Source organism: Megascapheus bottae, chromosome 19 (genome assembly GCF_031878675.1).
Source record: "Megascapheus bottae isolate mThoBot1 chromosome 19, mThoBot2.hap1, whole genome shotgun sequence".
Classification (NCBI taxonomy): domain Eukaryota; kingdom Metazoa; phylum Chordata; class Mammalia; order Rodentia; family Geomyidae; genus Megascapheus; species Megascapheus bottae.
The window spans coordinates 46,710,132-46,726,418 of NC_143527.1; the positions used below are offsets into that span (position 1 = coordinate 46,710,132).

A 16,287-nucleotide genomic window follows, 5' to 3' on the forward strand; every position below is an offset into this window, starting at 1 on the left:
AAAGTTCACTCTTTTGGTACCTTTAACAGCGCTGTCTTTACTTTAGATTTAGCAGGGCTGTATCTAGAATGGTTGTTATTTGTGCTGAGTGTGGCAGGTAACCTGAGATTCCCAGTTCTCTGCAGGGGTGAGAGGTGACTGGGGAAGTGGTGGTGTGCTTAACTCATGGTTCTCAGGTGCTCATACTAGCTAAAATTCCCTGAAGTGTGTGCTAAAGGCCTATGCATTTCACTTTATTTAGTCTCTGCACGTATAAATTTTATTTTCTAAATATTGAAGGGCTCTATTTTAAAAGCCACAAGTAACGTGAAAAGGATGGTGCTTTGCAGTAGGTTTTTAGGTTAAGAAAGGTCTTCAAATAATAAGTCAGTCTGACAGGGGTACATATTAACATATGTGAAGTAAGGAATGGGCTGGAAGATCAGGGGATGAAATAATCTAGTTTATAACAAATACAGCCAATTCTAGATAAAATCTCAAGCCCCATGATATTCAACTTTGAGGATCTAAGTACTGCCTGTTCCTTTTCTTGCTTGGTATTATAAGATCCTGTTTCTTTCTGCATTTTGTCTTGAGGGAAGTAAAAGATTTCACAGTATCCCCTACCATAGGCTAGTGGTAGAGTGCTTGCCTAGCATTTATGAAGTCCTGGGTTGATTCCTCATTACCACATACAAAGAAAAAGCCAGAAATAGTGCTGTGGATCAAGAGATATAGCACCAGCCTTGAGAAAGCTCAAGGACAGTGCCCAGGCCCTGACTTCAGTCCCCAGGACTAGCTAAGAAAAAGAAAAAAGAAACAGAATATAATCCAATGGCTGTCCTAATTAATACATGTCTCATAAGGTTCTCCTGCTAAATCCCATTCAACCAATAGTGGTCATATGCTTTCTGCTGAATACGTTTCCTTAATGTTGGGAATGCTCTATTGTTATTCCATGTATAAAAAAGAGAATCCAGAAGTCATGAAGCTATCATTTAAAAGAGAGAAGAACAAATAAAACAATGAAAATATCATGATGAACAGTGAGGTAGCAAAACAGGAGCCCAAGCATAGCGTGATCCATTTCAGCTTGAGTGGCTAGGGATGGACTTTTATGTTTCTGAGAGGAGGATTTTAGATCCCAGAGTTGTGCACAAGAAAAGAAGCCTGTGAAGTCTAAAAGGAGAAATTTAATTGTAAGGAGTTCTTCTTGCCACTTTCATAGATTCTTTTTTTAAAAAAATCACTGGAAATAGAGACAAATTAATTGAAAAGATTCATTTCCTATAATGTGGTGAAAAGGAGTTGAAGAGGATTGTGCTCATGATGGAGATTTCTTTCACAGATGAGTCACCATTCATTTAAACAACAAACAGAAAGCACCACTGGACAACAGCTGCCTGGCGTGGCCTCTAAGGCAGGAGAGGAAAGCCCAGGGGTGGGAAGAATAAACACAGTGACGGGGGTTTAGTCATTGTAACCTGGTATATAGCACAGCTTTCTGTCGCCAACTTGGTGGTCACGTCATGATAGTTATCACCTCATGATACGGGTGAAAAAACTTGGTGAAGACAGTAAATGACCCCCACTGCACTGGCCATCAGCAATGTGACCCTGCCTTTGATGAGCAGCCAGATTGTGACACCCTCAACAATACTTGGTGTGACCGTTGATTGAGTCTTTCAACCTGACCCACAGGAAGTGGAAGGCTTTAGGCCCTCTTCATATTTGTTCATGTCTGACACTTAGGTAACGTAGAACTGGAGACTCAGAAAGAATAAATCAAAGGGAATGAAAAAAAGACAAAGGCTAGTGAGCCTGTGAGAATGAAGTGTAGCAGAATAGAAATTTCTTCCAGCATCCATGGGAGGGTTTTCCTAAAGGGACTTCTGGCTAACCCTGTGTAAGAGATATCTCAAGTTAACTGCTGGGAAGGTGTCTCTACAGGGAATAGGCCTGCCCCTGAAGAGAAGCAGATGCACTAGTCAAAAGGTTTTTCTCCCCTTGCATTACTCTTTGTCAGTCCCCTGGTGCCAAGTTTGGCAAATGGGCTTCATTAAACAAATAGTTTGAAATCATCTTGTTGTGCTTGATGTGAATTCTTGCCAATGTATATGGAAGTCATTTTGTGTGATTTTCATTGCTTATTGTGTCTTTTTAGTGGACATTTAATGGGATGTCCTAAATGTAAATTACGGTGTTAGAAATGTTTGGAGAGTCACATCTTGCGTTCCTTCCATCGAGAAGCTCACAGAATGATCAGTTTAGGAAATGTGCAGCTAACTTCTCTGGAATTGCTTGTACAACACAGCATCATGATGCCAGCAATGAGATTTCAGACTTTGGTTTTAGGAAACACATTTCAAAAGGGTGTTACTTATTAAGATAACTGAATCTATCAAAAAACGAGCCCCATTTGCTTCTAGTTTTTTTCTTAAAATCTTCTTCCTACTGGAAATAGTGTCTTACACTTGTAATCCTAGCTCAAGGTTTGAAGCCATGCTGGAGAGAAAAAATATCTCTGTGTGAGATTTCTTTTCTAATTAACCAGCACAATGCGAGACTGAAGTGTGGTTCAAGTGGTAGAATGATAGCCATGAGAAAGAAAGCTGAATGAGAATTCAAGCTCACATGTGTACACACACACACACACACACACACACACACACACACACACACAGAGTTCTTCCTTCTGACTCTGTTAGTTCTGCAAAACAGTAGACTTTGCTTGGCTTGATTTATTCTGTGTCTTCTCCCTTCCTTATTCTTCTAATCCAATTCCCTAAGGCAATGAGGCTGAAAAAGCGTATGAACATTAAGCCACACTTCTCATATTTTCAGTCATCATAGAAATGTACTCCCAGAAGTGTACTCCCAAGTGACTCCTCCCTGAGATAGATGAATAACCACAATTTAATTGAACTTAATCTTAAAAAAAGAACTGTGTGCCAGTGGCTTGTGCCTATAATTCTAGCTGTGCAAGAGACTGAGATCTGAGGATCATAGTTCAAAGTCAGTCTGGACAAAAATGTTCGTAAGACTTTTATCTCCAATAAATTACTCAGGAAAATCCAGAAGTGGCTCTGTGGCTCAAGTGGTAGTGTGCTAGCCTTGATCACAAAGAGGTTCAGGGATAGTGTCCAGGTTCTGAGTTCAAGTCCCATCACCAGGAAAAAAAAAGAATTTTCTATAAAGAGACCCATATTCTTCCCTAACTTCCCTGGCCTTTTCTGAAAACATAGAAAAGTTGTAACATAGTGTTTAAAATTAAAGAACAATAAAAGAAGAGTGCAACCATCTTTCTTCAGTCTTGCAATTTGTTTACTGGATTGACACAAAGCCCAAATTCCAAGCTCCACAATGCTATGGAAGCTTTTCTCAGGACTCTAGTTCATCTCATACATGTCCTTGAATTTCATTGAATTACTGTGCTACTGATACCATCCTGCCTGTCACAAGAAGACCTAGGGGATCAGACAAAGACACAGTACTGGGTAACTCCCTTGTCTGAGCATTTGCTAAAGCTGTCCCTTACTTCCTGAGTGGAACTGGGTCATCAGCGACTGACCAAAGAAAATGCTTCATGCTCACAGCTGGTTGTTTGCATTAGCCTGTTCTTTACCAACCCACATGAGAGTGTGTCGGTGTACTTAAAACTGGAGTATCCAATTTGGCCTGTATTTTGTATTTCAGCCATTCATAATTAGTGGAAATATTAAGTGTGTTTACATTAGGTTCAATGTATACACGTACACTGAAAAGACCTGACATATGCATATGCAAAATAAACCTGCAATACACATTGCCACAAGCAACAGCCTCCTAATTTAGTAATCAAGCTTATCATCGTAAATTTTGGATTATTTTTAGTTGATTTTCATCCAGAAATGTAACAGTGTGCAGAGACTTCTCCAGGGTATTCAGTGTTACGATCACAAATACTGAATCTGGTGTTTTCCAACTACTGCAATTGAGTCCACACTTTTTTTTTTGTACCTTGTAAGTGGGAAAGGACCCTTCAGATACTGTGGAATTCATGAGGTACAAGGAAATGTCTTGATTATCAAAATGTAGCTTGCTTGCTTACTTTCTTCTTTCTTTGCCAGTCCTGGATCTTGAACTCAGGGACTGAGCATTATTCTTGGGATTTTTCCAAAGCTAGAGCTCTACCACTTGAGTCACAACACCACTTCTAGCTTTTTCTATGTATATGGTACTGAGGAATCAAATCTGGGTCTTCTTGCATGCTAGGCAAGCACTCTAACCACTAGGCAAAACTCCCAGTCCTAGGGGTGTTTGTTTTATGTTGTACCAAAATTTAGTGAGTTTATTTATAATCTGTAGCTGGCCTTTTCTTTTTTATTTATTTACTTATTTTATATTCTGCTTATTTATCTTTTGCTTTCAAATATGCTTTGTTCATCAAGAGCAGTAGTCATCAAATGATAACCACCACCTGAAGTCTGCTTTTGTCCACAGATGTTTGGTTGGAAAAAAAAGCAAGAGAAAACATGACCATATAACATATCACAATAACTTGAAATTTAAAATTCAGTATCTATAACTGAATTTTATAGTACCACAGCAGTACTCATTTTATGACTCCTAAAAGAGTACCTGACATAATTAACTTGTAAGAGAAAAGGTTTACATTGGCCCAGTTTTAGAGGTTCCAGTCCATGATTGAGTGCATAAGTTGCATAGGGCCTGTGGTGAGGTAATACACTGTGGTGGAAGCATGGCCTAGGGTACAACCACTGACCTGATCACAAGCCAGAGAGGGAGGAAAAGAAGACACAGACCCAGAGCAGTGGCACTGTGTCTCTAAGTGGTAGAGTACTAGCTTTGAGTGAAAAAGTTTAGGGACAGAACTCAGGCCCTGAGTTCAAGCCCCATGACTAACAAAGAAAGGCCATCCCAGAGTCTCACTGCTGTCTCCAAGGGAATGCCTCCAATGACCTAAAGACCTCCCACTAGATTTAACCTTCTAAAACCTCAACAACAACCTCCCAATATCTCTACTCTGAGGACCAAGTCTTTAACAGTGAGCCTTTGGGATGTGTTCAAGTTCCAACTATCTGAACAGCTACAAGTGATTTGTCCATATGTTGTGTGTAACTAGGTTTTGTGTTACCAGGGAAGATGTAAACAACTTTACAATGCTTAAAATATTTTCTTCCTGGTCCTCAGAGGTAGGAACCAAGAATTCCCAGCTCTACTGAACCTTTGGCTCCTTCCCCTTGCATACAGGACTTTGCAAGCTCTATTTCCAGTTGATTGAAAAAACAGTGCTATTTCTTATTGATTTTTTTTATTTCTGTTACCTTTATGGTTCCTCTAGTCATTTTTCTCCTCACACATATGATCTGCTGTGCACAGGCTATATGTTCTTACTAGATGATATAAGAGTCTCTGGCATAAGATATCTAACACTTGGTGTTTGTTAAACATGCTTTATGGTATATATCAGTTACCAGACAAATGAACAGAAGGAAGTTCATCAGATATTTTTTTGCCAATCCTAGGGCTTAAAGTCAGGGTCTGGGCACTATCCCTGAGCTTCTTTGCTCAAGGCTAGCTCTCTATTAATTGAGCCACAGTGCCATTTCTGGGGAAATATCCACTCATGACCTTTTTGTGGTTTATTGCTTAGAAGCCATGTGCCTTTCCTCCACCTAGATGTCAGTTCTGAGCCCTTCCCAATGCTTCCTGCTCTTGGAATTCCATCCCCCATTTACCCATTGTGTCTTAACATTAAAGGAACATTCCAGGGTCATCTCAGAGGAGAAGACCCAAGGGTCCTTTTGGGTCTAAGCGAAAGAGAATGCTACATGACTGATTATAGTCAGTGTGGAAGAGGAAAACATGTGGAAGCCCCTGTTGCTGGCACTTTTATTTTCCGGTCCCTTGTCTCCCAATTCTCTGAAAGTGTTGCTTTTCTCTGATTATATCCATTTCATTGTGTGGATAATTGGCAAAGTTTCCAACATCTCAAAAGTTCTTAAATAATAATACATGAGACCAGGGTAATGATAGTATCTCCAATAATTACACCAGTGGGGGAAAGAACACTGGGATTTTGCAAAGAAATAATTGAGACAGACACAGATGAGGACTGTCTACCCTTCTTGCCGGTACATAGTGGGGATTTTCAGTCCTAGTGTGAAGATGGGAAGAAGACTGGGGGAAATGTCACTCTTTCTTCAATTTGCTTTTTTCTCTGGGATCCACTCCTTTCTACCAAAAAGGTTTTGAGAACTAGAATTACAGTGTCAGGAGATCTCAGACTGGTTATAAAGTAACACGTGTTCTGTACTTTCATAACTTTATTATATTGCTCCACTGTATTCTTGTCTTCATGGTTTGTGATTTTTTTTCAAATGTAAGGTTTGAAATCATTCTCTTATATGAAATATATCTATCATCTATGGCCTTCAAGGTTTTTTATCTTGGATTTTCCTTCCTCTTCCCTAATTTTTTTTCATACCAGTCTCTTTCCATAACTCTGACACAAGTGACAGATTTTTATATTTTTTTCTGGCAGATGTTTAAGGTTCTATTAACTTTTTCCCAGTGCTTTCCCCTCAGTTCCTCAGGTTGATAACAGTTATTATCATTTTCTGTTCAGTGGCATTTCTTTGTAACTCCAGTATCCTAATGAGCCATCAGATATACTGTTACTTTCAGCTATTACATTTTCTTTCTGTCTTAAAGTTATTTGGGTATTTTAGTTTTTCTGCTGACATTTGTGATTGTGTTGTATTTTAAACATTTATCTTTCACATCTTGGGACACCATTACAATGGATGGTTTAGAATCACTTGCTTATAATTCCATTTGGAGAACCTCAGAATTGACACCTGCTGATTAACTCTTCTCTTGAAAAGTGGTTCTTGTGTTTTGAACAAATTGGGACTATATTGTGGAAACTTGAAATATTTCATCATAGACACTGTGTCATATGAAAATCCTCTGAAAAAAATTTTAATTTTTAATATTTATTATTGGGGTGAATTTTTTACCACCAATATTTAGCAGGTGACCACTCTACTTAAAATGGTGGAATTTGGTTTGATCGTTCTCTCTGGGTCCTGGTTCCAAATCTTCCTATAGTGTTTATGTGTACCCCACTTATGACCTCTCAGGCATATTCTAAACTTGTTTTTTGATATCATAGTTCAGTGTTTAATTTTCTTTTAAGGGCTTTAAGAACACATAGTTCCACTAATATATAACTTTAAGGGCTATACCAAGATGTGTCCAGGTTGATAACACAGTTATCAATCTTGTTTATTCCCCAATTCTTTGGATTTGTTTCCCATTTTGTCAGGCAAGATTGCATGTGAAAGGCCGGGGAGGTAATTTGTTGCCCTCAAGGGAGCACCACAGTACAGCCTGGCAACTGGGACTGTCTCTGGGGGCAGATGTCAGACAAGAAAGAAAGAGAGAAAGAAATGTATGGAAGGGTATATAATTGATGGTTTTTACTTGAATTAATTATGCCTAGTCTTACAAGTAAATGGGAAGATGGGGGAATGGATCATGGATTCACTTCTAATGGCCTTTAGTGTTACTGCTCAGGCTAGAGTTAGCAATCTCTGTGATTGTGCTGTTTTATTTACTCAAGTGAAAATTATTTTCCATTCAGTGGCTTTGATGATATATATATTTATATACAGACACTATATGTGTACATGTATAATAACTGGAAGACGTATGGAAATTGAAAATCTTATTGAAAGCCAATTTTTTTTTAAAAATTGCCAGTATTGCAGTTTGAACTCAGGAGTTGAGAACTGTCCTTGGGCTTTCTCAAGGCTAGAGCTCTCCCAATTTGAACCACAACACCATTTTTGGCTTTTTCTGTGTATGTGGTCCCGAGGAATTGAAACCAGTCTTCATACATGCTAAGCAAGCACTCTACCACTAGGCCAATCTCCCAGCCGTGAAAGCCAATTTTATGCTAGTGAAGATGGCCCAATGCACAGCTCCAAGGGCTGTCTCTTTCTTAACAGAAACATCCAAAAGTCAATAACAAGAGAAACATTCAAGTTTTGTAGAACTATTACAGTCAGTCACATATTTGCAGAGATCAAGGGAAAAATGAGGCAGGAAGCAGGCACTCTGGAGATGGCAGTAGAGTGGGTGTTCCTATTGGTTTTTGCTTGGTGCCAACAGTCCCACTGTCAGAGGTTTTAAAGACAGCAGCCCCTACTGCCCAGTTTCTGGTGTTTGCTCCTAGTTCCAAGGAGTGCAGAGCAGAATGGTGTGTGTTGTCAAGGTTGGGGCTTCTTGAAAGACATGAAGCAATGCATTTGACCTTGTTACGTTTAGCTCAGAGCTCACTTTGCAAGGAAAGGGCTAGGCATTTCTTGGAAGCATTGAAAAACGCATGGAATTTTATAGCTGTCTTGAGCAAAAGATCAAAATTGAGTGAAACAACAGGGTCCCAAAATTTTAGGAGGACAGCTAAGAAGAGAATTTCTGGGAAATTGTTGCACTCAGAGTGCCCTTGTGTGGGAAACTTTAAAAGTATACTATAATTTCCAGGATGGGATGTAAGGAAATATTCACCTGCATGTTATCTAGCAAGAGCAAGAAAGGCAGTCATGAACATCCGTGTTCCCCCTCCTCCTCTATGTTCTCTCCACATCCAGAGCATAATGAAATCTTTGTGGAAACTCTACCAGAGGAAAACCTGAATGCTTAGCTTTCTCATATAACCACGCAATCATAGACGACAGAAGGACCATATTTGACCATCTAGGTGATAAGTTACCTAAATTATCAATGCAATCAGATTGAGAGATTCCCAGAAGATTGGTAAAGCCTACCTCTGTGACCAGGGTATGCTGTGATGGTGTCTCCAGAGATTAAAGGGTCCTGAAGGTTTTGACATCATGAATGGATAGTCTTAATATGATGGTGGTCATTTAATGAGATGGCATATTCTTAGGGCCTGTGTTTTCCCCTAGTCTCTTCTGTATTCTTATCTTTTCTCTGCTTCCTGGCTTCCTTAATTTGAGTTGCTCTGTTTTGTCATGCCTTTCTTGCTATGACACAACAACAATAAAAATAATTAGTCCAGTAAATGTATAGAAATAAGACGGATGCTTTTATTTTTCCTCTTTAGTCTTTCTTCTCCCTGCTTTTTCAGTGTTCTAATTTTAATGCGCTCATGTTTTGTATCTTGCACCTTCATTGATTTCCTTAGTTGTAAGATTTTTTCTTTTCTTTTGCTTTCTTTTTTAACTGGAATCATAAGGATTCTGCTATATGACATCATGTCATCTGAACATCATGGACAGTTTTAACTTCTTTGGATCTTGGATCTTTTTTCAGTGCCTCATTTCTCTTGCTAAGGTTTTCAGTACCATGTTGAATAGAATGGCAATAGTCTTACACCTGATCTTAGAGGAATTCTTCAATTAAGATGGATCTCTGACCTTCTTTTTTTTGGCATAGGTTGGCCTGAAGCAGAGATCCTCTGATCTCAGCTTCATGGATGTCTATATAGATATGAGCCACTGAATCAAGCTTACAAATATTTGTAACTTTATGCAATGTTGCTTTTGTATCCATTCATGCATGAATGGCACTTAGAGATTTATTATTGTCAAACAATGCTTATTTTCTGTAATAAACTTTATTGTAATTATGTTTTAACTTTACTATGTCATTTCAGTTGGCTAGTAGTTACTTTTTAAATTTTGGTCTATGTCCATGAGTAAGATTTTCCTATAGTTTTCTCTTCTAGGTTCATTTAATTTTGTAATTAAAGCTATCCTGGCTTCATAAAATGTTTCAGGCCACTTTCCTTCTTCTATAATCTAGAATTACTTTTTTAGTTTGAGGGGTATCTGTTCCTTCAAAATTGGTAGCATTTCCTTGTAAAATTTTCTGGATTGGGTTCTTTCTGTGGTCCTACATTAACATGCCATGTAATAATAGTAATGATGTGTTACATGTAATATTACAGTGGGTTTTTTAATAAGTGTAAAGCTTACAGGGATGGAGTAATAGCTAAGGTATAAATAACACCGCCTGTCTGTGAGAGGGTCCATACTCTAGGAGACAGAGAAGCACGTGGGAGCTGAAGAGGAGGAAGTGTGAGTGGTTATGGCCAGCACCTCCTTCATTCTCTCTGTGCTTCTTTCTCAGGACACACGGGACGGTTGCTGAAGTCTCTGTGCTTTTCCAGCCTCTCCTTCCTGCTGCTGCACATCATTTTCCACATCACACTGGCCAGCCTTGAAGCCCAGCACCGCCTCCCACCCACCTACAACTGTGAGTATCACAACCTCTGCCCATCTTTCTCTGCAGGTGACTGGTAAAGCTCTCGGCCACCTCACTCACAGGAATCTGTGACACACATAAAACGTATACATATAAAACATATATGTAACATACACATAAAACACATGGCAAAAATCTGCTGATGTGGCAATTCAGCACAACATAACTATGTATCAAGAAACTTTGCAATAGAAAATTGGGGCATGAAAGCAGCTTAAGGAATGAATCTCCAACATGCGTTGGATATCACATTCCTAAATGTTAGGAAAACATTCTCAGACCTAAGATCTGGCTAACAAGGTCAAGGTTAACAAACAGTCCTTGGAACTTATGTTAAGGAAAGTCTACAATTAAAAAAAAAACAAAAGTACAGTAGTGCTATATTAAGTATCTCAAAAATATACGACTGTGACATCAACCCTAGTATAAAGCATAATGTATCCTTATGTAGTCTGTGGTGTGTGTGTGTGTGTGTGTGTGTGTGTGTGTGTGTGTGCGTGTGCTGGTTGTGGGGCCAAAACTCTAGGCCTCGTACTTTTAGTCAGCATTTCTGCTCAAGGTTGTCTTTTACCACTTGAGCCACATCTCCACTTCTGGCTTTTTACTGCTTAGCTGTGTTTACCTTCCCAGGATGGCTATGAATCCTGATTCTCAGTTCTCAGCCTTTTGAGTAACTAGTACTATGAAGAAAGCTTCTGGCACCAACTGCATTTCCTGTGTCTTTATGCAAAAAGAAGGGTATATAGAAGTTCTTTTTGAAGTGGAGAATTCCTCTTTGGTATTCAGGGGGAAGTGAATAACATATCCATTTTATTTTGGATTAATGATCTGAAAATTTCAGTATATTTATGTTTTGTCTGGATATTGCCTTTCCAAAATAAATCATGGCCCATTTTTGTAGGCTGTCTGATTGTTACTTGACAAAACAGAAGCATTGCAAGTAGACCAAATATAATCCATATGTTTTCAGTTAAAACTAGAGAAGCCCTGGGGTGTTTGAAATAGACTTGTGCTAACAGTTTTAACTTGTCAGTTTTTCTTTGAGGAACCTATTTGTGGGCTGAAAGTTTCCTGAACTTTCATAAGCACAAGTACAAGCCATAAGAAGTAATCATACCCTTTCCTATAAAATGAAACGATCAAATTCCTCGAGGACCAGAGACTTGCTGAAATAAAGTGAGGAATTCTTTAGTGGAATATGAATTTCATGCTCATAAATTACATATTGTGCCTCATTCCTCACAGCTAACTTTCAGACATATACAGAGCTGAAGTTAATATTTGTTTTGGTCATTTTATTGAGTTCATAATTCCTTAGGTAACTGCCTGGTAAGGCATATTTTATTAAAGATTCATAATTTACAGTGTGACTGTTGTTCTTTAAATTGATATATAATTCACATACCATAAAAGGGTCCCATTTAAAGTTTACAGTTAGGTGTTAGACAGCCTGTGCAGTCAGCCAGAACATGAATTTCAAACCCAGTGTACACCTAAAGGAAGTCCACATTATGAATACTTAGTTACTACTCGCCAGGCCTAACAGCTACTATTACACTTTCCAACTCTGTTACATTTTGCTATTGTGGCCATTTTGTCTATATCGATGTAGTCTGTAACTATTTATGTCTCACTTCACATAATTTTTTTAGCATTCATGATGGATGTATACCAACTGCATTCCTCTGTATCACTAAATAATATTTAATTGTTAACATGTGGATTTAATGTTTGGTAACCATCTAACATCACTCTGCTGCTACAATTCTGAGAAAACATGGTATTTATGCCAGTGCTGGTGGCCTATTCCAGTAATCCTAAACTATTCAAGAGGATGAGAGGATCACAGTTTGAAGCCATCCTAGACAGGAAAGTAAGTGCAGGAGAATCTTATTGCCAGTTAACTAGCAAAAAGTTAAAAGTGGGTTGGTAGCTCAAGTGGTAGAGCCAGCACCATTGAACAGAAGAGTTGAGTCTCACTCAGCATGGGGCCCTGAGTTTAAGCCCCAGTTCTGGAACCAAAACAAAACAAACTAAAACCATGATATTGATAAGGTCATTTTGATGTCAGTACAGTGATAAAGAACAATTATTGTGTTTGGCCAAGTTCATATGTAGCTTACAATGTTAACAATAATACTTCATAGCACTTCTTGACCAAAATCTCACTAAGGCAACTAAGACCATAGCAACTGACTGCAGAACCACAAATTTTATCCCAATTTTTAGAAGGCCCTTTCAGACACAAATTCCCCATCAGTAGAATTAGTATTCTATAGGATATATTACACCTTACCATATGTTTGAAATCTGAATTTATAAATACAGATCTTGCCCCTTGTTTCAAATAGTTTCAGTGCTGAAGGATATCAGGGAGAAAAATGGCAATGTCCGGCTTAGGAAAGGAAATTTCATGGTCGCTTCTCACTCAGCATGGCCAGGCATTCCTACTTTATATACAAGAAGATTTCCCCCAAATACAATATAAAAGATTCAAAAAGCATTCCATTCTCTAATTGATAAATGAATCAACTGCTTGTAAGTGTTTTAATAAGATGTAGATAGAGCAAATATAGCTATGTAACACAGGGGCACACACACACACACACACACATACACACACACACACACACACACACATCTGAGGAGCCTTGCCTCCTCATCTGGGAACAAGGATTCAAAATATCCAGCAGCTCAGGTGGGAGAGGTGTTCACATCCTGAAAGTATCTGTGTTTCCCAAGAGTAGAAGGAGGAAGCTGGCCAATCAGGGCTGACCTGTTCACCTCCCTCTTCCTGTCTGCTCTTCCCTCCCAGTCTTGTGGGGTAGGAACTGCCTCTCCAGACATAATTTCCGAAATGCCATCCCCAAGTGTCTGACAGGGACTGGGTTCTGGTGCACAAGTGTCCTCTATGTTAGTCCTTACTGCACTGTAACTTGAACAATGGCTTCCCTTCCCTCTTTCCTCCCCTCATCCCATGTTTCCTTATGAAAGAACTCCTTTGCACAAATGAGTGCCAACTGAATGGAAGTCAACCATCATAAATTTTATTTTTACAAAGTTAAATTCCGATGTGAAGCTTATTGCTAACAGTTAAGGTTCCACTTTGAAGATGCAATATTTTTGATGAAGTAACGAATACCCAAGGGTTAGGTTAAAGTCTGAGTTTTTTTTTAAAGAGTTCTTTATTTTCAACCCTAAGTACCTTGAAGGTGAGTTTATAGACATCATAAATTTCTTCTGAAAGAAAAAAAACAGTTGCCAGAGGAAGGCCCTTCGCCAGGTGTTACCAATGCCATTTACCTCTGTTTCATGTGTAGCATTAATATTAATGCATTCTTGAAAAGGATCAAAGAGAAGGATAAACAAACTTCAGAGCTTGGCAAAATCGTTCATGTCCTGGATTGACACGGACTAGGTTTTCAGCCTACAGCACTTGTTTAATGATCAAATTCTATAAACTAGTGTAAGTCCTGGGAGGGTGGGTTATGCAATCACCTGCTTTTCATTTAGAGTTGACTTCAGTTTACTGCTGGGATTGTTTCTCTACAGGTAGAGTTAAGATTTTTACCATCAGAATTGTAAGCACAGATTCAGTTATTTCATTGGCCCCTGTTTCACAGTTCATCCTTGTATGGCATCTAGGAGGTATAAACTGGTTACTAGCATCCCATTCGTATAATCCTAACTACTCAGGAGGCTGAGATTTGAGGATCATGGTTTGAAGGCAGTCAGAGCAGAAAAGTCTATGTGATTCTTATCTATAATAAACTTGCAAAAAATAAAATTAAAAATGGCTATGATCAAACAAAGCAAAAACAAAATAAAAAAGCTCAAGTACCAACCTTGAGCAAACGAGCCAAATTAGGGTACAACCCCAGCACTAGCACAATACACTTTTTAATTTTAATGGTTTCCTCTATGTTCAAGATTTTTTGTAATAGGAATGAAAGGAAATAACCAAAACAAGTAGCTTCAGATTCAGGACCACCAAGTGCTCATTTATATATTTATGTGTGTCACATTTTGTTTTCCTAATGACTTCTTTCCCAATTCAAAACTTGTATGCTTACTACCATGATAGCCAAAGTTCCCAACATCTTGGGAATCTAAACCCCATGTTTTGGAATAGCATTTTCAATATTGAGCCATCGAAAGCTTCTGTTCCCCCGGAGTCTTGTGACTATTAACTGTCAGTAGTGAAGTTTTTTTTTTTTTTTTCAAGCCACCCTGTTTAGTTTTTGACTGGCTAGTAGGTTTGTTAAAGGTGCCATTGTGTAAGACTGAAACTTAACACTCCCTCTCCCTCCTCCTGTGCTTTATTTCTAAATCGGTGTTCATATAGTAAGTCAGGGGTCTACAGAGCAAGGGAGACCTCTGTAAATTTTGCTCAAATGTGTGTTGCCGCTAACCAAAATATTTTCATTCCATCAAAACTATGCTACTTAAATAAACATGAACCTGGTTTCAATTATGTCATTACAAATTACACAGAAGTACTCTGTCTGCCTCTTGGTAGATGTGTAGCCTTGTGAGCAGCATTTCAAGGCTAGTCTAAATTCTTTGTGTGCTGTGTGTGTGTGTGTGTGTGTGTGTGTGTGTGTGTGTGTGTGTGTGTCCCAGGGCTTGAACTGGGGCCTATGCACTGTCCCTGAGCCTCTTTATGCTCAAGGTTAGCATTCTGGTACTTAAGCCACAGCACCACTTCCAACTTTTTCTGAGTATTTTTATTGAAGGTAAGAATCTCATGGACTTTCCTGCCCAGGCTGGCTTTGAACTGCTATCCTCTGATCTCAGCCTCCTGAGTAGCTACGATTACAAGCTTGAGCCACCTTAACCAGCTACCAGTCTAGATTCTGCATGGTATCAAAGTTCTTTAGTAAACTATTGGATTCAAAAAATTGGAAGAGAAGTTTCTGGTGGTGATATCTACTTAGAGTAGCTGTTGGTAGGGTATCTAGTAACAGATCACAAGACCAGTGATCTTTGTGATCTTTGGAAGCCAAGATATTCCAGTGGCTCCTTATGATGGCTGGAAGAAGGGCTTCTATGCAGGCCCATCTCATTTGCTTACCTGCCCTTAGTGGGTGGGGTTCTGGATAGACAGCTGTGCTCTTAAGGGAGTCAGAGGCCAGGGAAGAAGTAGTGGAGTTTAGATGTAGGCCCCACCCAGCTGGAGCGAGCCTAATCATTCATTCACAAAGAGGCCATCTGTGAGTCCTAGTGGGGCCTTGTTCCTCTGTTGTTTTCCTTCTTATCAGGGTATCCTTCAATTGGACACGTGCACACTGAGCATTGAGAGAGAGTCTACAATGAGGAAGAAACAAGTTTAAAAAGACAGAGTAGCCTCATGAGATTTCATCAAGCATCTGAGATAGCCATTTTTCTCTTTCTCTCCTTTTTTCCTTTTCTTCTGCAGTTAACTAGGTTTTGATGTCAAGGTATTGTGCTTGTTAGACAAGTGGCTTTGCCACCAGAGATGCATTTCCCACTCTTTTTGCTTTTGTCTGTACTGGCTTGGTATTATTTTTCAGATAGTATCTTGCTTTCTGACCAAGACTGGTTTCAGCGTTGAATCCTTCTACCTATGGCTCCTGTCTATTTAGAATTATAAACATTACTACACACCTGACATATTTGCTAAGGTGGATTTCATTTGTCAAAAAGTCTAACTACTCTTCAGAGGTCTTACTTTTAATAACAATAAATCTTTCAATTAGCTTCATACTAAATGGCCTTATGTATCAAGGTTTTGCTCTATTGCAAATCTCTGCTAGTAGTGCCCAAGGTTTCTACTAAGCCATATAATGAATGATTATTGTCCTTAATGTACTATGTTGTCTCTCATCCCCTTTGCTGTCCCTTGGTTATCTCATATTGTTACAGTATCTCACTTTGTTATCTGATATATTGAATTTATTTGTATTTGGTTATTTGAAATTTGATAGGGAAGGGGGGAAAACCAAGACGGGTAGGGGGTGTGGGGGGGAGGGTAATGGGTACCAAGAC

General features: G+C 39.0%; 1 protein-coding gene across 1 annotated transcript in view; it reads left to right on the top strand.

Annotated features, from left to right (window-relative positions):
- Piezo2 (piezo type mechanosensitive ion channel component 2) overlaps positions 1–16,287 on the top strand; it is a 367,270-nt gene that overhangs the window by 122,059 nt on the left and 228,924 nt on the right. Inside the window, exon 3 of the mRNA XM_090353510.1 lies at positions 10,144–10,269. Coding sequence (XP_090209636.1) covers positions 10,144–10,269 — 126 coding nt within the window. The remainder of the gene's footprint in view (positions 1–10,143; positions 10,270–16,287) is intronic.